Source organism: Dendrobium catenatum, unplaced genomic scaffold, assembly GCF_001605985.2.
Source record: "Dendrobium catenatum unplaced genomic scaffold, ASM160598v2 fragScaff_scaffold_1650, whole genome shotgun sequence".
Lineage (NCBI taxonomy): Eukaryota > Viridiplantae > Streptophyta > Magnoliopsida > Asparagales > Orchidaceae > Dendrobium > Dendrobium catenatum.
The window spans coordinates 166,196-187,486 of record NW_021320112.1 but is presented as its reverse complement, the minus strand read 5'-3'; the positions used below and the strand labels follow the sequence as shown (position 1 = coordinate 187,486).

The following is a 21,291-nucleotide window of genomic DNA, read 5'->3' as shown; positions in this document are numbered from 1 at the left end:
AAACCAGAACAAACAAAAGAAATAAAAAAATACTCAAAATCATTACTTGCCAATACCTTGCCCATATCCCGCAGAAATCCTGCTCAGATCTCTACAAAACTGCGCTGAAGCGTTGCTTCTCCTATCATTTCTGCTTAAATCCTGCCTCAAAACATGCCAATTTGCATCGTTAAAATGAGATTGGGGCGAAGTCTTCAACTTCTTCTTCTTCCACGCATTCTAAGTCCCGCAAACCTCCTCCAAGCCCTTCCGAACTCCCTCCGCTCTATCTCCCATCCAACCGAAGCCGAAACCTCCCACTACTTCTTTGCTTTCTCACTCAACCCACTACAGCCGACGCCTCCCCCCTCAGTTCCTTGACCTTCAATACCGACTCCACCTCTTCCCTTGCCGTAAGATCAATAACTGACGATGCCTCTCATACCTGAAGCTAACTGAAGACCCCATCTCTCTGTTGAAACTCGCAAGCCTTAAGACCTGAGCTCACAGGACCCTGTTCAATACGACGCCAAAACCCTCACTGTCTTCACTATCGTTATCTTTCAATTTAATAAGGAATAATAAAAATTAGAGTATAATCATATACGTTATGTTGAAGCTAGACCCTAACATAGAAAAAAAGAATAATAAATGAGCTTAATCTTATCTATCTTAAAAAAAAAGAATAATTAAATCATAAAGTATGCATAATATTTAATAGATCTAAGAATCGCTCCCTCATAAATTATAAATCAATAAAAAATAATTGAAAAAATAGTCATATAAATTTATTTAGATAGAAATTATATACTTAAGAGTTAAATGAATTTCAATACAATACAAAAAATAATAATTTCAATGCAAATTTATCCTCCATACAATTTGTTTTTTCCGCCCATGGTCTTTGTGTATAAAAAACTTTAAAGGTAGATAAAACTTCTAATAAGAAATTTGAAATTATTCTTGAGGTAGCTTATTCTTGAAGATGTGGAGTTATCTTGATATTGTTTCTCCTTAAGGTGTAGAGTGGGCAAGAAATAACTTTTCCATAAAGATTTTTATTAAGGAGTTATCGCAATGTCTTCAAGATCGAAAGCATCATCACCGAAATACTACTTCTAGCCGAGCTCCGTCTCGAGCGTCTTAAAGATCCAGATCAACTCCTTATTCACCTCCTCTAACGCCTTGCCTTTTAACGTCAACAGCTTAGATCTGCAGTCATTGACCTGCCCAGCTATGGATTTAATTTGTATGAAAGAGTGTAAGCACAAGGAGGATTAGAAGAATTCGGCCAATGTGCGGATTTTACCTTCTTGCTGACAAAATCGGCCCAGAATCGGGCGTAGGGATCTGAAGGGAGGTCTTGCCAGGAAAGATGATGAGGGGCTTGTAAATGGATTTCCCGACGTGGATAAGGGCAGGGATCTTCTTGTGCACTGGGTTTGATTTCAGCAATAGAAACCTGTGAAACCTTCTCCGGAAAGGGAAACATCAAAGGCTGTGCGCGGCTCGGAGCTTCGGATGGATGGGCAGCAAGCCACGAGATTGGTAATATTTGGGAAAAAAATTATTTTTGAGAGGGGGGGGGGGGGGCAGGATTCTAAATTGCCTCGCTGATCCATTAAATGTTTTTTTGAGGGTGGGCAAGAAATGAATGGGGATTTTCCCTTGTGGCCAAACCCCTCTAACCGACTCCCTCTTTGTAAGCCGCATTCCCACATCAAACGGAGGCCTCATCCCTACTTAAACAACCCCTAAACCCATTTCCACTTGTTTCCAACCCAAACAAAAGCCCATTCCACTCAAATCAAACCCAAACCTCATTCATTCAAGTTAAACCCAAAACAGTAAGTTTATGTTTAAATCTTATGGTTCCCTTTCATTATTATTGATATTAATTGCTATTGCTAATTAATTTGGCTCTAATTGTGTGTTTTTGCTAGAAAATATGTTTATTCATAAAAATGTGTGTGTTTGTATGTGAGAGGAGAAGCAAAAAAAAAAGGAAAAAAAAGAAAAGAAAATATAAAAAAAAGGATAGAAGAGAAAAATCCATAAAAAAAAGATTCTATGTATTTTATTTTTCATCATTGCCTCCACAACTTCGTTATGCAGGTATAATCCCCTCAACTCATAATCTCATTTTTGGCGTTCGTTTCAAGCCGAAAAATATCCCATACATGCTTTTCTCTAGCGTGGTGGGAAGGGAATCTGGTGCGACACCTATGGAGAGGCAGGTAAGTCTTATACATGCTCTTGTAGCATGGTGGGGACAATCTTAAGTATCTGTAAGTGACTCTGTGCCTGCGGGGAAAGCAAACTGTGCTCTTTTAAAACAATACCAAAGACCCATACAAGCCTTTCTCTGGCGTGGTGGAATTGAAGATTTACAGCCGCAGTGTCCGTGGACACCTAGCGTTCACTTTTCTCTTGCGTGGCGGGAGTCCCAGTTTCCCTTAAATGAGGAAAATGCCGAGAGGCTGCCGAAATCTTCTGTGAATCAAAGAAAAGAACTTGAACAAATTTTTTACAGCAGAGGACTTTGTTTTAATTATTTATTTGAACATCAAAAGGACTAAATTCAAACTTGAATAAATGAACAAAAAATTTAAAATTACATTTGAACCTAACTAAACAACTGCATAAAGGATTTGAATCAATCTTGGACAACAGGGAACACAAGCATGAACTGGATTTGACAAGAACCTGAATTTGAATTAATTACAAGGGACTTGGACTTAAGTGAATGCAAAGAACTCGAAGAAGACTAGAACAAAGAACATTTAGGACCTAAATAAGCAACAACGAACTTGAGTCAAGATTACAACAAATCAAAATTGCACTTAAAATGAAATGATGATTTGTAAAATAACAAGGTCCAAAGTTAAATGCAAAAGAATAGAAATGGAAATTGTGGCGAATCAAGAACTTACAAGTGCCACTTACTCACAAATGATGATGAAATTCTATACAATTGGGTTACTTGAAGTAATTGCAATGACTATAAGGGGGTGTAGTGGACATAACAACCCAACAATAACTACATATGTGAAGAATGAGACATATCCATAATCAAAGGAGGGTTTATCATGTAAATAACCTACCATCATACATAAGGAAATAACTTCTAGTGAGCATGATTGATCTTCTACCAGCATAAATCAATGGATTTGTAATGGGTGGCTTATTCATGATTCTATGGAATATGAATACGACTAGTCGCATGCAAGTAATCACAGAAATACATAAGGGATCAATTCACTGAAAAATTCCTAGTGAATGCTTTCACTCCTTAAATAGAGTGAGTAAAGAACTTGCATGGTGACCACCTCCTCAAAAACGACGTCAAATGGCTTGCAAATATCCACAATAGAGACTTGTGGGTGTTTGTGAACAACAACGAAGTATATGAAAACAAATGCACTATACTTGCCAAACTACAAAGAACTTGTAATGAGCAGGTCTTCAAACATGAGTTTGTAGGTCAACATGCTTGTTACATATTTTTTTTGGGTATTACGTCATTAAGAAGAGTACACGTTTTAGATATATTGGATTTATTTTTCAGAGTGACAGTAAAATAGATGAGGATATTATTAGTAGAATTCAAGTTGGATGGTTGAAGTGGAGGAATGCATTAGGCTTGTTGTGTGATAGAAAAGTCCGATGAGACTTGCAATGCTTTATGACGTAGAATGTTGGTGATTAAAAGGAAAACATAGTATTAAGTTGTGTTGCAGAGATGGCGATGCTTAGGTGGATGAGTGGCTTTACTCTCAGAGGCAGGATACGAAATGTGCATATACTTGAAAAATGTTGGAGTAGGTCGAGTGGCAGATAAGATTAGAGAGAGTCGCCTTAGATGGTTTGGTCACATAAAATGACGGCCTTCGCATGACTCGGTTAGGAGAGTAGATGTATTATATTTAGCTTATTTTAAGAAAGGTAGAGATATACCTAAAAAGGCTAAGTTAGAAAATATTATAAATGACTTATTTATTAAATTTAAATGAGAATATGACTCTTAAAAGATATAATGGAGAAAAATGATTCATGTTGTGGGCCCCATGTAGTGAGATAATGGCTTGTTTTTTTTGGGTCTTATAGATGTCTTTTTTTTTTTCACAATGTTCAAACCAGGTACAAAAAGCCACTTCAGTCATCTGTTCGTGCTGTGACTGCTGGAACCCTTTGGGCATTAAAGAGGGAAGATTTTCGAGAAATTCTTACTTCTGAATTTTCCAACATAGCATCCTTGAAGTTGCTCAGATCTATAGAGCCTTTTTCAAGGCTGACAATATTGCAGCTAAGTCGTATTGCTGAATCTCTCGTGGAAGTCTGTTTCTCTGATGGGCAAAAAATAATTGATAAGGTGCTGTTGATTCTAGTCTTTTGACTCATTAATCTCTGTAAAAAGAGAAAATAAATCCTTTATAATTTGAATTTTCTTATACTTTTAAGCTTCAAATTGCCCAGTTGAAGTGAATTTTTGGTTAATCGAAGTGCCAAGTTCTAAAAAATCTCCAATCCTCAACATTACATTATTTTTATTGAGTTTAGAATAGCACTTGTCTTTTGCATGAAAGAATGTTGGTGTAGTTATGGTTTGAAATTACGGTTGGTCCCTAGGTGCATTCTAAAGATTGATTGTACCATCCTGTTTTCTTTTTAGGATGTGTCCCTCTCTGGCCTGTATATCATTAAGAAAGGTCTTGTGAGACTATCATACATTGCAGACACTTCGAATCCTGTTGTTTCCCATCTCTTGTCTGCTGATTCCGACCAGAGAACTGAGATTCAAGACAATAATGTACATGTAGTGGAGTTAACAGAGGGAAGTCACTTTGGAGAATGGACACTTTTTGGGGAATCTGTATGTCCTTTGTCAGCGAGTTCTGTTGGTGAGTTAGTATGCTTGGTTATTACAAAGGAGAAATTTGATTCAGCTGTTGGTTCAGTTCCAAAACTTCCTCAGGAAGATCGGAAGTATGGTGATTACTCTAACAAACATGTTCTGAAATAGTTCTTGCTCATTTCTCTTAGTAGGCTGAGCTGATTTATAATATATTGTACAGGACAAAATATTCTTTGTGTTCTTCAGAGGAAACCATCTTAAATAATGATGCTTCAACATGCAAGAGAATTAATGCCTCTGATCTGGTATGGGGTTTGCAGCTCAAGTTCTTTCTTTAAATTAGACCCAATATATGCAAAAATCTGTTATCCAAAGAGGAGTCTGAATCTGTTGAGTTTCAATCCTATTTAGGAGTGGAAAAGAAGCATTTACGCAGCTGATTGCTGTGAGATAGGACTTGTCCTTTTGAAAGGCACTGGTAAGTCATTTGGAGTGCCTGGTTATGAGCATTTTCACAATAATATGTGCCTCATTTTGTATTTGACTGAAACTCAGATACTGTTCGTACCCTGAAGAGGTTTTCTAAAAAGAAAATTAAAGAGCTTGGAAAGGAAGAACAGGTGATGAAGGAGAAGAGAATATTAATTAGTTTAAACACCTCAGCTTCTGTGCCACCTGTACTATGTACCTGTGCTGACCACTTACATGTTGGGATTCTGCTCGATTGTTGCCTTGCTTGTACTTTGTCTTCTGTTCTCACTACACCATTGGATGAAAATTCAGCACGATTTTGTGCTGCTTCTCTTGTTGTTTCTTTGGAGGAGCTACATAAGGTTAGTTGTCTTTTCTTTTTGAGGAAATCAAATTCACATACCCCACCCCATTTATTAAACAAGATGCAAAAGCAAAGTAACTACCCTCTCGGACTGTAGCCCCTTAAAATAGGGCAATCTTGCAACAACAGTTGTTGTCATATTTACCTAGAAGGTCACATGTTAAAAATCTTAAATAGCCCTAATGCAATGCATATTTAAAGCAATATAATGCAAATATATATATATATATATATATATATATATATAATGCATTCTCTCCATATCATAAATGTTGTAAAACTGTTACGGATCTCAAGCAATATATGACTGTCCAATGCCCAATATTCTAGATCTGACTCATGATAATACATGAGCGAAGTGGGGCTCTTAAAAGAAGATAACTATATCACATAAACTAATTTTCAGTATGAAAAATATTTTGTAGGAGGGTGGAATGATAATCGTTGCATTAAAAGGAGCAAGGGACACTATGAATAGATTATGTTTTACTTGTATAATAAACTACTTAAATTTATAGCACGCATAATCTTGAAATAATCTATCATCTCTACTATCTATTTCATCATTGCCACCAATCATACATTCTTTTATATTAATAAATTTCTTTCCCTCCTTCCATGTTTGGCACCAATTATACTTCCATATTCCTTTTTTACAATGACAGTAATTGATTTTTTATCTGTGAACGCAGAATTCAGTGCTTCACAGAGGAATTTCACCAGATGTTGTAATGCTCGACCAAACTGGACATTTGCAGGTTATTACCACAAATCTAATTTCACACCATCAGGGTGACACCTAAAAATTATGAATTGGTTTTTCTTACTTTGTTTATTGCTTGTGTTGTAGTTGGTAGACTTTAGATTTGCAGAGAATTTAGGAGGAGAAAGAACCTTCACTATATGTGGAATTGCAGATTCTTTAGCCCCAGAAATAGTCCTAGGGAAAGGACATGGATTTGGTGCTGACTGGTCAGTATTCAACAACTTAAAATTTTGTTGTCTAATTATATCTATTAGCCATTATGAAAATATTAATTAGCCAAGCTTTTAGACAGAGGGATGAAAATATTGCCTGTAAATATTAAACATTCTAAAATTTCTCTATGAGATGCAAGCTCTTAATTGATTCATGAAATTTAGATATAAAAATATGAATGCCAGAATTAATTGAGTTAATCAATGTTTTGACGAAGGCACTGAACACAGGTTCATACTGCACTGCCACTTGGTAACATACTTAATTTTTTACTATATTTTGCCCTTAATTTAATTTTGCTTGTGTATTTTCTAAGTGAGGGAACCTTGTGGAAAGTGTTATGACACACCTAGAAGACGACAAGCTTGAAATAAAAACTGTAATAAATTAAATGTAGAAAATAAAAAGAGTACATAAATCATTTATAGTGCTTTGGTCAAATAAACTTAACATCTATTTCTTGAGTCCTTTCATCGAGAATTTCATTAACTTAATTATTTTTCTCCCAACAAGACGAAGAAGCCTCTCTTCTTTACAAGGTGTCGCTTTCCTCCTCGAACTTCTTCCTAACCTCCTGCTAACTCCACAAAGTCCTTCTAGCCTCTCACAAGGCCTTTTGAGATCTTACACGCAATTTTTTCACCGAGTTCTTCTTCTACGAACTTGAATAACACCTAGAGGAAAAAAGATAAAGATTTAGTTAGAACAACTGTGGTGAACCTTACACACAATTCTCTTAGACTTATCTAAAAGATTTCTATCAATTTCTCCAATCTCTTCTTTCCAACATCTCTTGAAAAACTTTTTCTATTTTCTCTAAAGCTCTATTCTTTTCTTCTTGAAAAATAGGGTTTTATATAATAGTAGTATTTATAAACAAGATATAAAAGAATTCATAATCAGACTATTTAAGAAATTTGATGTTCTAATTGTACAACATGATATAAAAATCATACAATACAATTAGTTCAATTAGCATGAGCCCTAAAAACTGAATTTTATTTGATTGAACTGTATGGTACATATCATATAATATGATTAGTTTAATTTGTTAACTCAAAACATTGGTTTGACCTATCTGATCTTATGTTCGTACAAACACTCTCTCTATTTGTTTGGCCTTTAAGATTTATATCGTATAGTAAAAAAATTTGTTTTGACTCGACTCCTCAATTTTCAGTTCTAAAATAGGTAAATATCTAAAAGTGTTGTATGGTATGAACATGATTGTACAATATTGTTTCAATTTTGAATTTGCCTATTTTTGATAAAAAAAAACCACATAACGACTCGATTTGAATCTAAAATAGCTAATCGTACATGATGATATATATCATACAATATGATTAATTACATAAACATTTTATTTTAAATTTTTTTAATTAATATCACTCAATTATCTTAATTTTTTTAAAAAAATTCACTATTATTGTATAGTACAATTCAAATCATTTAATACAATTAGTCAAAGATCCAAACATTTTAATTCTATTCTAAATTTCTTATTTTATTTTGTTTTACACATGTATGTGTGCTTGATTGTTTAGCCTACTATATACATGTACATATATAAGAATATACCTAAACCCTAAAATAGCAAATTGACACAACACTTTTCATTTTTAAGGTCTTATTGTTTTTTACAGCTTCACATCTTCAAATTGAGCTTAATTCGTCATCTTTCTTATTATTCTCCCTTATGTATTAGATATAACTTTGTCCTTTGTCTTTTATTTAACCTAGAATATTAGGTTAAAAGTGATGACTTGCACACAAATATATAATCTTGATCAGTATAATTAATAATATTTGTGATCATTAAAATCATAATTTGTATATCAGGCTCATGGGGTCCAACACCTTGGTGTAATATTTGTCCCCATTATGTTCAAATATGAGAAAAGAACCTGTCTGTTGATGTTAGTATAGTGTGTACATAAGTCTCTCTCTAAATAATTTAGTTGTTAGGCCCTAGTGCGCTAAGAACTGCATTAAGCTCTCCCTAAATGTTTTAGTCGGTGAGAGGCACAGACACCAACAACAACAACAACAACAACATCAAGCCTTTATCCCACTACGTGGGGTCGGCTACTCTATTATTTATTTGTTAAAACAAGATATAGGAACGAGACACTTAACATGTATTGCCTAAGTGTTACATCTTACTACATAAAAGCTGCCCAAGAGAGTTGTCATTTCATGTCGTTGAATTCTGAGCACTTCATTTTGCAAGCTTCCTTTTTATTTCTTAAAAGTTTACCTCGTAGACACATCTTATTAGTGTAGCTTAGTTATATTTTGAATGTTTCTTTATCAAAATTTCATTTTCGTATTTCATTCTCTCCCCCTTTACATTATCATAATACTTTAAGATAATATATTCCTTAGTTTTGTGCTTGAAAATAAACCTTGAACATTGATTTATATATTTCACTTGTAGGCCACACTATTTTGCTTGGGTACCAAGTTAATTGAATAAAAAATAATCATGTATTATGGCTTCATTTTTTTTTCAAAATGTGTCCTTTGCCTACTTCACAATGCTGTGTTGTGATCATTTCTCTTGTTCATAGCCATGCATTATAAGCGCTTAATTAAGCACATTACTTTGATAGGTACTTCATGGTTTTGATGTATTGAAGTTGCCCTACGCATGACTTGACAATTTTCACATTGGAAAAGCTGAAATTTAAGAGTGAAATCATTGTTAGTATTATATGTAAGGAATCTCTATACGTCAAGGAACCCTTATACTCGTATGAAAATATACTTTTAAAAAAAAATTGTGAACATTAAATACTTGAGAATGAGCTGAAAGTATTATAGTACTTAGATATGCATAAAACATTTTTCCCTATCTTTTTAAGGTGGGCATTGGGAGTGCTAATATATTTCTTGCTACAAGCTGAAATGCCATTTGGATCATGGAGGGAAAGTGAACTCGAGGCATTTGCAAAAATTTCCAAAGGACATTTGACACTTCCCCAGACCTTCAGTATTGAAGTGGTTGACCTCATCACCAAGGTTCACATACTTACATATGCCTTTGTCCTTGATTTATCTTTCAAATTCATTGGCTTCGTTTGGGAGGGACGGGTTTTTTACTACTTCTTAAAGCGGCTTTCGAATACAAAAAATGTAACTTTTGTACTAGAAAGTTGTTTTAAGAAGCAGTAAGAAAGCCGTCCCAAATGAAACCCAAGTGTCTGAAACTTCTTGCTAAACATGTCGTCTCTTCTCTATTTTTAACAGCTGCTGGATGTCAATGAAGCTACACGACTCGGCAGTGATGGCCCCGACTCCGTGAAAGCTCATTCATGGTTTAATGGCGTCGACTGGAAAAACATTGTTGATGGTACTTTTCCAGTTCCCCAGGAGATCATTTCTCGTATCGATGCATTTTTAGAAAATCATGTAGAGGAATTCAAGGAGCCTGTCTACTCTCCGTCCCATGAAGCAGAACTCAACTCTCCAGAATGGTTGGAAAATTGGTAAAAATCTTCCCCAGATTTTTCCACCGTGTGATTTTAACATTTTGTATGCACCAGACGTATCTTGCTGTCAAGTCTCCAAGCTTTAACTGCAGCGCGATAAAGAGAAATCAATCAGACATTTAGCTTATCGTGAGAGATTGGCGGATAACATAGGAAATAATGAAGCATCTGAATGTCAGAAGTTCTATAGAGCTTCACACAGAGAGACAGAGAGAGAGGAAATCATTATATTCATTATTTGTGATGTGCTTGATGATGACTACATTAAAGAAGCACGATGCATTTGTTCTGTGTGCTTTTCTTTTTGAAATGTGTAGTTGCAAACATATTTGATGACACATTTAATAGTAACTGGTGATTGCTCCATGTATATTTTCTTCTTATACCTATCTTTTAAATGAAGATTTTAGCCATTTTTCAAGAGCAGAGTGGATTTCATCTCACTCAAGTTAACATTTATTCTGTATTAAATGTTATGTCATATAAAAATATGATGTTAGCTCGTCATTTCCTCTATTTTTACCTTTGCTTTTCCATATGCAAAATCTTTTGAAAGCATTCTGAAAAAAGTTTGTGCTTGGTCAATAGGAAGTACTCATTGAAATCACTCTAACAAATGACTTGGCTCTATTATATTGAAGGTTAATCTGTTCTGTTCAATCAATATTCGTTTTATTCTTGCTAAATTGATGCTGATTTCATCGAATGCAAGAGCCGTTTATTATTTTATTATTTCTCTCTATCCATCATGTAGGATTTTGTTTGTTTTGATTTATTGATTTTTATTACTGTTTAGATTTTGTTTGGGATAACTTTCTAACGCATTTTAAATAATTTTTTATTATAAAAATTTTAATGTTCAAGATGTTTTTGTACTAAAAAGTTATGAAAGTTATCTCAAACAATGCCTTAGACGTGAAAAACTGAGCTGCTGCTTCTAATGGTTACATGTCATATTCGTATGTGACGCCGCATTCATCTATACTTTAAAGGATGTTATGTGAATAAAATAAAAAAAAATGTGATGTTGATTATTATGTTGGAAGTAATATTTAAATAAAGAACATAATGGTCTTTTTCATGTATGTAAAACAAAATTTAAATATTAAATGTACTAAAATAGATAAAAATTTCATTAGTTTAGTACAACATTATTAAAAATATTTAAAAGTTCATTTATCTTTTTTATTTGAAGTGATTTCATATTATTTTTTATTTAGGCTGTATTTGGGACAGTTTTGTTCATTCTTTTTTTTTATTGATTTAAAAAAAAAATTGTATTAAAAAATTATTGATAGAAATATTAAGAAAATTGTCTTAATCTTGATTTTTTATTGTTTTTTTACTCTATGACTAAAATTCATAAAATTAAACTTAAGCTGGATTAATTAATGTAGCTCAAGTTCAAGCCATTGGTGATTCAGACTCTATTGGGCTTGTTATTTGGGACAGTTTTGACCATTCTTTTTTTATTGATTTTAAAAAAAATTGCATTAAAAAATTGTTGATAGAAATATTAAGAAAAATGTCTTAACCTTGGTTTTTTATTGTTTTTTTACTCTATGACTAAAAATCATAAAATTAAACTTGAGCTCCAGCTGAAATTTATTTAATTAATCAAGCTCAAGTTCAAGCCATTGGTGATTCAGACTCTATTGGGCTTGTTTACCTCCCTAATTTTTAGGAAATATTTTTGGTCTCACACTATGAAATAAAGAAGTGATTAAAGGAATATAAAGGAAGAGCCTATTACATAGAATAACTAGTTAATATCCTTACTTTTTAACGATAACGTCAATACAAGCCTTTATCCTACTACGTGGTATCAACTACATGAATCTTTTTTCTCTATTGTGTCCTTTTAAGAGTCAAATTCTCATTTAAATCTAATAATGAATGATCATTTCTAATATTTTCTAATCAAGCTTTCTTAGATCATCTCTACCTCCCCAATATCTTTACCATATAAGTGAGAACAAGAATAATAACAATGAAAGTTAGGCCATTAAACACTCTCAAGATATCACATTGGCAATTGGTTATTGCCTTTTATTTTCAACAAGGATATCTTGATTTTTGATACTTTTAAAATTAATAAACAAATAAATAAAGTTGCAAATTATAAAGCAATGATAAAAAAAAAAATTTCAATTTAAATATTTTTATGTATGACTTATAGTTCTTATTTATGCCTTTTGAGCGACTCATGTATTCACTTGAATTCTTACATATGTTAGTCTACATGAACATTTTGGCTTTAGATAATATGAGATTTCAGGAATGTTTTATTAACTATTATATGCTGATAATCATGAATATTTGACCAATAGTAAGTAGAAGTGAATAATTTATTATTTTAGGATTAAATAAAGATTCCCTATTTCGGTTGGGTTACATCAAGGATCAACCTTAAGCCCATATCTTTTTGCTTTAGTCATGGATGTTCTTACAAAACATTTGCAAGAGGATGTACCTTGGTGTATGCTTTTTGCTGATAATATTCTTCTTGTTGATAAGACTAGAGAGGGAGTTGAAGGTAGACTTGAATTATGGAGGTCAACCTTAGAGTCTAAAGGTTTTTGCTTGAGTAGATCTAAAACGGAATATATGGAGTGTAATTTTAGTACTAATAGACCTAGTGAGGGGATTGTGACTTTGGGCGATCAAGTCATTAATAAGAGTACATGTTTTAGATATATTGGATCTATTGTTCAGAGTGATGGTGAAATAGATGGGGATATTATCAGCAGAAATCAAGTTGGATGGTTGAAGTGGAGGAATGCATCAGGCTTGTTATGTGATAGAAATGTACCCCTCATACTTAAGGGAAAATTCTATAAGATGGTTGTGAGGCATGCAATGCTTTATGGTGCCGAATGTTGGCCATTAAAAGAGAAGCATAATACTAAGTTAAGTGTGGCAGAGATAAGGATGCTCAGGTGGATGAGTAGCTTTATGATTAGAGATAGGATACGAAATGAGCATATACATGAAAAGATTGGAGTAGCTCCAGTTTAAGATAAGATTAGAGAGAGTCGCCTTAGATGGTTTGGTCACATAAAACGACAGCCTTCCGATGACCCGGTTAGGAGAGTAGAGGTATTAAATTTGACTTATGTTAAGAAAGGTAGGGGTAGACCTAAAAAGACTTGGTTAGAAAATATTAGGAATGACCTTTCTTTATTAGATTTAAACGAGAATTTGACTTTTAATAAGACACAATGGAGAAAAAGGATTCATGTAGTCGACCCCACGTAGTGGGATAAAGGATTGATGTTGTTGTTGTTATTGTAGGATTTAATAAATATTCCACACATAATTAGAAAAATAGAAATATAAAGTATGAGATAGATCAATCTAAAATTAAAATAATAATAATAAAATTTAGGCCAATTAAAATAGTCTTATAAGGTTTAATATTGGGTTATATAGGGTTGCCCTTCCCCAAAATTGAAGAAGATATTATTGCAGTATAAAGCACCTAAATTATGATAAATATATCATATTGTGGAGGTGATGTAATTCAAGCCTTTAAGGAATTGATGTAAATGATTTTGTATGGCATCTGAAAAAACCCTTGCTTCAAAAATAAGAGGTGCTGCAATAATTTCCTAAGAATAAACAAGAGTTTAAGTTTGAGAGAATTTATTGAGCAAGCAACAACAACAACAACAAGCCTAAACCACTATGTGTGAATCCTTTTTCTTCATTGTGTCCTATTAAAAACTAAATTTTGATTTAAATCTAATAAAGAAAGGTTATTTCTAATATTTTTCTAACCAAGTCTTTTTTGGTCTACCTCTACCCTGTTTTAACAGAAGCAAATCTAATACATATACTTTCCTAATCAGATCATCAGAAGGCTGCCATTTTATGTGACCAAACCGTCTAAGGCGACTCCCTCTAATCTTATCTTCCATTGGAGGTACTCCAACCTTTTCACTTATATGCTCGTGTTTCACATTCTATCTCTAAGAGTAAATCCACTAGTCCACCTCAACATTCTCATCTCTGCAACACTTAACATAATTGTATGCTTCTCTTTTAAGGGCCAACATTATATGCCATAAAGCATTGCATGTATCACCACCACCTTTTAAAATTTTCCCTTAAACTTGAGGGTACTTTTCTATAACTTAACATACCCGATGCATTCCTCCACTTCAACCATCCAACTTGAATTCTGCTAATAATATCCACATTTTTTTCATCATCACTATGAACAACAGATCCGAGATAATTAAAAATGTGTACTCTTATTAATGACTTGATCACCCAAAGTCACAATTTCCCCATTAGATCTATTACTACTAAAATTACACTCCTTATATTTGGCTTTAGATCAACTCAAACAAAAACCTTTAGACTATAAGGTTGACCTCCATAATTCAAATTTACCTTCAACTCCCTCTCTAGTCTTATAAAAAAGAAGAATATCAATAACAAAAATCATACACCAGGGTACATCCTCCTACAAATATACAGTAAGAACACCCATGACTAAAGCAAAAAAGATAAGGGCTTAAAGCTGATCCTTGATGTAATCCAACTGAAATAGGAAAAAAACTTTGTCAAACCATCTTGTATCTTAACACTAGTAATATCTCCTGCATACATATCCTTAATGACTTGAATATAAGGATTATTAACCCCTTTCTTTTCTAGAAATCTCCATAGCACTTCACTTGGAACTTTATCATATGCTTTCTCTAAAACAATAAATATCATATATAGATCCTCCTTATTCTCTTTATACTTCTTCATCAAACCTCTTAATAAATGTATAGCTTCCATAGTAGACCTACCCGATATGAATCTGAATTGACTTTGAGAAATGTTAGTATCATGCTGCAACCTATACTCCATATCTCTCTCCCATAGTTTTAAATTATGACACATTAACTTAATTCCTCTATAATTCGCACAATCTCGTGGCTCACCTTTATTCTTAAAGATATGAATCAACATGCTCAATTTCCACTCTTATGGTATCTTTTTAGTCTTTAAAATAATATTAAAATAATTTTTTGAGCAAAGATTATGATACATTTTTATTATGTTAAATTATAGTAAAGATGTATGTTTTAGTTGATGTTATGAATGAATGTCTCAAAAAATGAGTATAAATTATAAAGTTAAAAACCCGCACCATAGCATCAGAACTAACAACATCACAAAATTTTCAACACCCAATTGTTAGAACAAGAAATTGTAGAGCTGGCTCAGGAAAATTTCATTTAATTGAGCACTCGATAAAATAAATGTCAACACCACAACACAAAAAATGAATATTGAAACACTAGAGCCTCAAGAAAAGCTATAAATATTATAACCCCAAAGCTCCAACCAGTGGAGAGCCATAGCACTGAAAGACATAATCAAGTGTTAGATCGCCCATCTCGTCATGATAGAGCATTTAAAGAAAAGAAGCATTATGTTGAGTCAGCCAAGCGTCATGCTGGATAAACTAGTTGTCGTGTCAGGTCAGCCCAATGCTGCATTGGAGCACATTAAGCAATTCCACTCTATCAAGCATCATGGTTATTGAGTCTATTTATGTTAAGTATAAATAGATTTTTTTAAAATTTCTTTTAAAGTTAAAATTTAGAGGATAGTGAGTAACAAACATAGTGCAGTGGCGGGTCATCTTTATAAAGAGCATAATCACACTTAAGAGTGTAAATGAGTGTGGAGAGTGAAGGTGTAAGGGGAGAATCACTTCGAGAAGAGTCTATCTGTAAGATATATTTGGTATTCTTCATATGGGGAGCCATTTTATTCATCTTTTACATTTGTACTTTTTTCTTAAGCAAGTAATAAAAAGTATTTTATTTAACTTTATTTCTATAGACAACTAAACTTTTAGTTTTGACCTGATGATATAAATATCCTAATGTACACTCTTATATATAAATATAAAATATTATTTTTAATATCTCCTATGCTTAATTTAATTCGTACAATGGCCATATATGAATTTAATATTTAGTATGATACATTACCTCGACTAATGAATGTTAAAATAATTAGGAGTATTAAAATAGAATGCTTTCATGCCTATACATACGATGATTAGGATTCTAAGGTCTATGGAGATATAATAACTGTAGAGAGTCCATAAATCTTTTTTTTATACCTTTACAAGCATGACAAAGATATAAAGATGCATAAGCTCTGATTTACAACTATTATAAAAGAGTCTACTTAAGAAAACATAAGATTCATTCACCATCATTAGTCCAAAGCATCTTTATTTTTAACTATACTAACTATCTTATATATTTCTTAATAATTATAGTAATTATTTCATGGTTCATTGCTTAGGATAAATTTAGTAGCTCGAGTAAGCAGTATTAGAGTCTATTGTAATTCATCTATTTCCTCATGGGATCGACACTCTTCTCATAACATTTTATTATTTGATTGACACGTACACTTGCTTTAGTTAAGAGCATTTAACATATGAGTCTAGTGGCATGTAATTTCATTAGCATATGTTTAAGCCACAAGTAAAACTTAATCTCTAATACAAGCAACCCATCAATCATTCCCCCATTATTTTAATTATTATTTCTCCCCTATACACCAAACACATATTCTTATATAAGAACTATTGGACCAACATCTTAGCTTTTTGAAATACCATTCTCAATGCATTTTCTCATCATATTTCAAGATTCTTATTACTTCCTTTTATCTCAAGATGACCTCACTAAAAAATATGATAAAGAATAAATGTTGAGCATCCTCCCAACATTTGTCCTCTACAATAAAGAGTTGAATGGTTTACAACACTCCTACTTTTAATTAATTAAAGATGACCCCTCTAATCACCTTTTAAATGCAGATCTTAAATCTATAAATATGAAGCTTGCAACTTATTATTCTAATTGGGCTTCATGGATTATTTGATGATCCAAATCCAAGTGGCAATCCTATGAGAAAATGATTTTAAGTTCATCTATGGAAAAATCAATGTACGATATAATTCCAATCATATAAAAGAGATTAACACTCCCATAGGCACCTTTTACACATATCAAAACACAAACAATACTATCATCCAATACTTTAAAACCATTTATAACTTTTTTCCCTCACATGATATAATTTTTTTAGATCCCATCCCAATTGTGAACATTGTTCTGGCCAAATGATTTTATCTATTTATCTATATTGGATGATGAAATTAAGTAAGTAGTTTTCTCCGGGCCAAATGATTTTACTCTAGTCCTTGATGGCTTTACATTTGACTTATATAAACACACTTGGAGTATTATAGGCCCTTAAGTATGTAAGGTTATCAAATGTTTTTTCCATACCTCTCATCTCCCTAGGTGCACCAAAGCTACAATGATTATTTTAATTCCCAAAACTACACACATTAACAACATATCTGATTTTTGACCCCTATCCCTTTGCAATACATTCTACAATCTCATTTCCGAAATCTTGGCTAACCATCTTAAGCTTATCGTGCTTTACATAATACATCCTAGTCAAGTGAGCTTTATTCAAAATAGACTATCATATGCTAATATTATTTTGGCTTTTGAATTATTGGGGATATTAAAACAGGTGGAACTTCCTATATTCTTTTGTTGTAAATTAGACATTCATAAAGTCTTTGAAATTGTTTCTAAGAGTTTTCTTTTGCATTGACTACCTCAAAAAGGATTTTGTAATTTTTATTTCATATATTTGGGCCTACATTGTGGATGTTTTCTTCTTTGTTTGTATTAATGGATGACTTAATGATTTATTTGTGTCTTCTTATAGTTTAAGATAAGGGTGCCCACTCTCCCCTTACCTTTTTTGCATAAATATAGATTCCTCTAACCAGCTACATAATCCTGATGCTTCTCATCCTTTCTCTTTTTTTTTTTCTTTTTTTCTTTTTTTATTTTTTATTTTTTTCTGCTCATCCTTTCTCTAGCATCAATATTAAGGAAATATATTTCACCCACTTACTTTTTGCTGATGACCTTCTCATCTTTAGCAAAGTCTTCCCCTTCTAATGCCTCCACTTATGCAAAAGTTCTGAACACTTTTGGGTCAGCCTCGAGGATGCGCATTAATCAAGATAAGAGTAACATATGTTTTTTTCTCCTCATACCACTGATGCTCAAGTTTTTTACAATATTCTCAACTTGAATATAAATGGCACCTCTTTTAAATACCTAGTAATCCCAATCTCTATCAAAAGGTTCCTATCTCTAATTTTCAAGCAGTTATGCATAAATTTTAATTTTCCTTTCTATTGGATGGTAGGAAAGTTAAGCATTTATCTTTGCTAGTTGTTTACAGTTTATTCATTCTAATATTTGGATTAGCATTAAATATTAAATTTGGGGATCTATCCTACATAAAACCAACCAAAAATTCATTGAGAAGGTTTGTGCTAGTGCTCTATTTCATAACAATATCAACTCCAGGAAGCTTCACCTAACTGCATGGAAAAATACTTTCCTTCCTATGATAAATAGCGGGTTGGGATTGCCCTCCATCTAGGCTTTTTACTATGAATGTACTTGCTCTCTTATTTGGAGAATCCAAGGCATCCATTCCTTATATATCTTGTTTGAAGCCTGCTGATAATAAATATTCACTTTTTTTAAAACACTTATTCATTGTTGTCAATAAGATTAAATAAAAAATTACTTTCAACATCTCCGTCAATAGCACCATGTAATTATTTTGGGATTCTTGGTATATTGTTAAGTCCCTATATGAGTTAATTAATCCTCATACATTAAACCTCCCTTTAGGCTCCCCTATTTCCATATTCATTTAAAACTACTAATGCAATCTTCCCTACTCTACTCTCTTATAGATTCACATTGTTATGACTTCCACTAAAACACTTGTTGGATATTTCTTTGGCCAACCTTTGTGTGGGTTAGACAAAATAAAATTTAAGACCTTTATCAAGGAATTTCATCAAGACAAGATAAAAGTCAATTAGAACAAGTTCATATGGCATAAAAATCATTCTATACGCTTCTCATCTTATGCATGGCTATTCATTATTAGGGGCTTAAAAACTTCTGAACAATTGATATGTCACAATATTATGGTTCAAGACATGTACCGTCTTTGCAACACCCAAGCTGAATCTACTTCCCACCTATTTTTTGAATGTGAATTTTCTCTTAGAATTCACTTGACATTGATGTCGTGGACATCTTGTTTCTTTCTCAGACTGACTATAATCTAAGGCCTCAAACATATTAGCGAGTTGCCTCACCAAACTCAAGCTTGAAAAATTTTCCATTATCTCACCACTTGCTACTTGCTATATTATATATGGCGAGAAATGAATACTATGAGGTTTGGAGGAAAGCATTGCATCTCGAAATTAAAGTTGAGGAGATTTCATGACATTATATTTATCATTTTCTAATGTATCTATGTGGGAGCTTACTTTTCTACTATGATTTTTCTTTTTATTTTTTCTTGCGCTTCATGATGGTGCTTAGTATTCATTTATTTCCTACATTTTTGGTGAGTTAGTTTTACTTCTCATTTAAACATCCCCTTCATATTAGTCGTGTGCACCTACTACTCTTTGCGAAACTTGTGTGTGTCATTGTTTGTGTAGGTTTCTATTTCACAGTAACTTCAGGAAGCTTCATCTTATAATTGCCTAGAAAAATACCTTCCTCTCCAGGATCAATAGTAGGTTGAGCTTGTCCGCCATCTAGGCTCTTTACGATGACTACACTTGTGCTCTTATTTAGATAGTCCAAGGCCTCCATTCCTATACATCTCTCTCCTTTGAAGCATGCTGATAATAAATCTTCACTCTTTTGGAAACACTTATTTATTGTTGCCAATAAGATCAAATCAAAAATTACTTTCAACATCTCCCTAAATAACACCATGTCATAATTTTGAGGTCCTTGGTGCAATGTTAAGTCCCTATATGAGTTAATTGATCCTCATACATTAAACCCCCCTTTAGGCTACCCTTTTTTTCATATTCATTTAAAATAATTGATGAAACCTTCCTCACTCATTCCACAAGAAGAGCTAGTTGTGTTATCCATACCTAATAATTTTTCAGTTTCAGTCTTATAAATGCTTGGATAAGCATATATATATATATATATATAACCATTTTATTTATTTAATTTGTGTATACTAAAAAGTTGTTTTAAGAAAGAACAAAAAAGACATCCCAAATGAAGCTTATTGGGATGGTTTTATTACTGGCTCTTAAAAAACTTTATAATAAAAATTTAATTTAAGAAGCAGTACAAAAATCATCCCAAATGAAACTTATATAATGGAATCTATAAAATTTTCAACATTATTTTCACACAGCATACAAAGAGAAAAACATAGGTAGATAAGACAACAAAAGCTTAATGATTGCAGCCGACTCACCAACAACTACTTGCAATTACTAACTGTGAATGAATCAGAGCTTATGCTGTTAATGGATAGCACAAAGAAGAAGAGAAACTTTATGCATGCGCTCTTTCTCACTGTTGATTTAATGAGGATATATTAATAAAGGTTCCCAGCATTCACTGAGAGAAAATAAATAAATAAATAAATAAAGTTTCTCTAATAGCTTTGATTAATGCGCATGTGATATGTGTGTTTATCTTGATTGGCTCAAAAGTCTCAAAAAAAAAAAAAAAAAAAAATTTTGCAGCTCATCGTCAGCCACTGCAGCCAACTATTCATTGACACCGATTGCTGACCTCTAGCCATTGTATCCTCCCATCAAAGCCATCACCATCATTACGGCCGACCTTTGTCATCACCTCGACCACCACCATTGAAGCAGTAGGCGCAATCGCTAGTCGTCGCCTTAGCTATCAATCACCATAAAATACTATTATCAGTTAATTTTATATTATACTCATTTTATTTCAAACTAAATAAAATAAAATAACCATTACATTTTCTAATTCTCTCTCTCTACCCAACCAGGCTTAGGTGGGTTGGTGGACGAGCTTGGTTGAGAACCCCCCATCTCGAGTTCGAATCCCCTCTCATATGGCACGACTCCTTCGGGGGAGAAAATAATTGTAGGTCCTACAACTGTAGGGCTGGTTGCTGGTAAACTCACCGAGAGACTAGTGGATATCGTCAAATACATCACAAACTGACGTAATAGCGGGCCGATACCCCATTT

At 33.0% G+C, this 21,291-nt stretch overlaps 1 protein-coding gene across 5 annotated transcripts in view; it reads left to right on the top strand.

The window, feature by feature from the left end:
* LOC110104152 (protein phosphatase 2C and cyclic nucleotide-binding/kinase domain-containing protein) overlaps positions 1-10,649 on the top strand; it is a 36,970-nt gene extending 26,321 nt beyond the window's left edge. Inside the window, exons 8-16 of one of the 5 annotated variants that reach the window (XR_003703209.1) lie at positions 4,120-4,351; positions 4,652-4,965; positions 5,055-5,139; positions 5,246-5,312; positions 5,390-5,667; positions 6,362-6,427; positions 6,520-6,641; positions 9,264-9,367; positions 9,516-9,657. Coding sequence is in view for 3 of the 5 variants with exons in the window: in XM_028701202.1 (XP_028557035.1) it covers positions 4,120-4,351; positions 4,652-4,965; positions 5,055-5,139; positions 5,246-5,312; positions 5,390-5,667; positions 6,362-6,427; positions 6,520-6,641; positions 9,516-9,672; positions 9,901-10,143 (1,564 nt within the window). In the remaining 2 variants the exon portion in view is untranslated. Of the gene's footprint in view, positions 1-4,119; positions 4,352-4,651; positions 4,971-5,054; positions 5,140-5,245; positions 5,313-5,389; positions 5,668-6,361; positions 6,428-6,519; positions 6,642-9,263; positions 9,368-9,515; positions 9,673-9,900 lie in introns of those variants that run through there. The other 4 variants (XM_028701202.1, XR_003703210.1, XM_028701204.1 and 1 more) reach the window with 4 other exon arrangements.
* Positions 10,650-21,291: the final 10,642 nt, after the last annotated feature.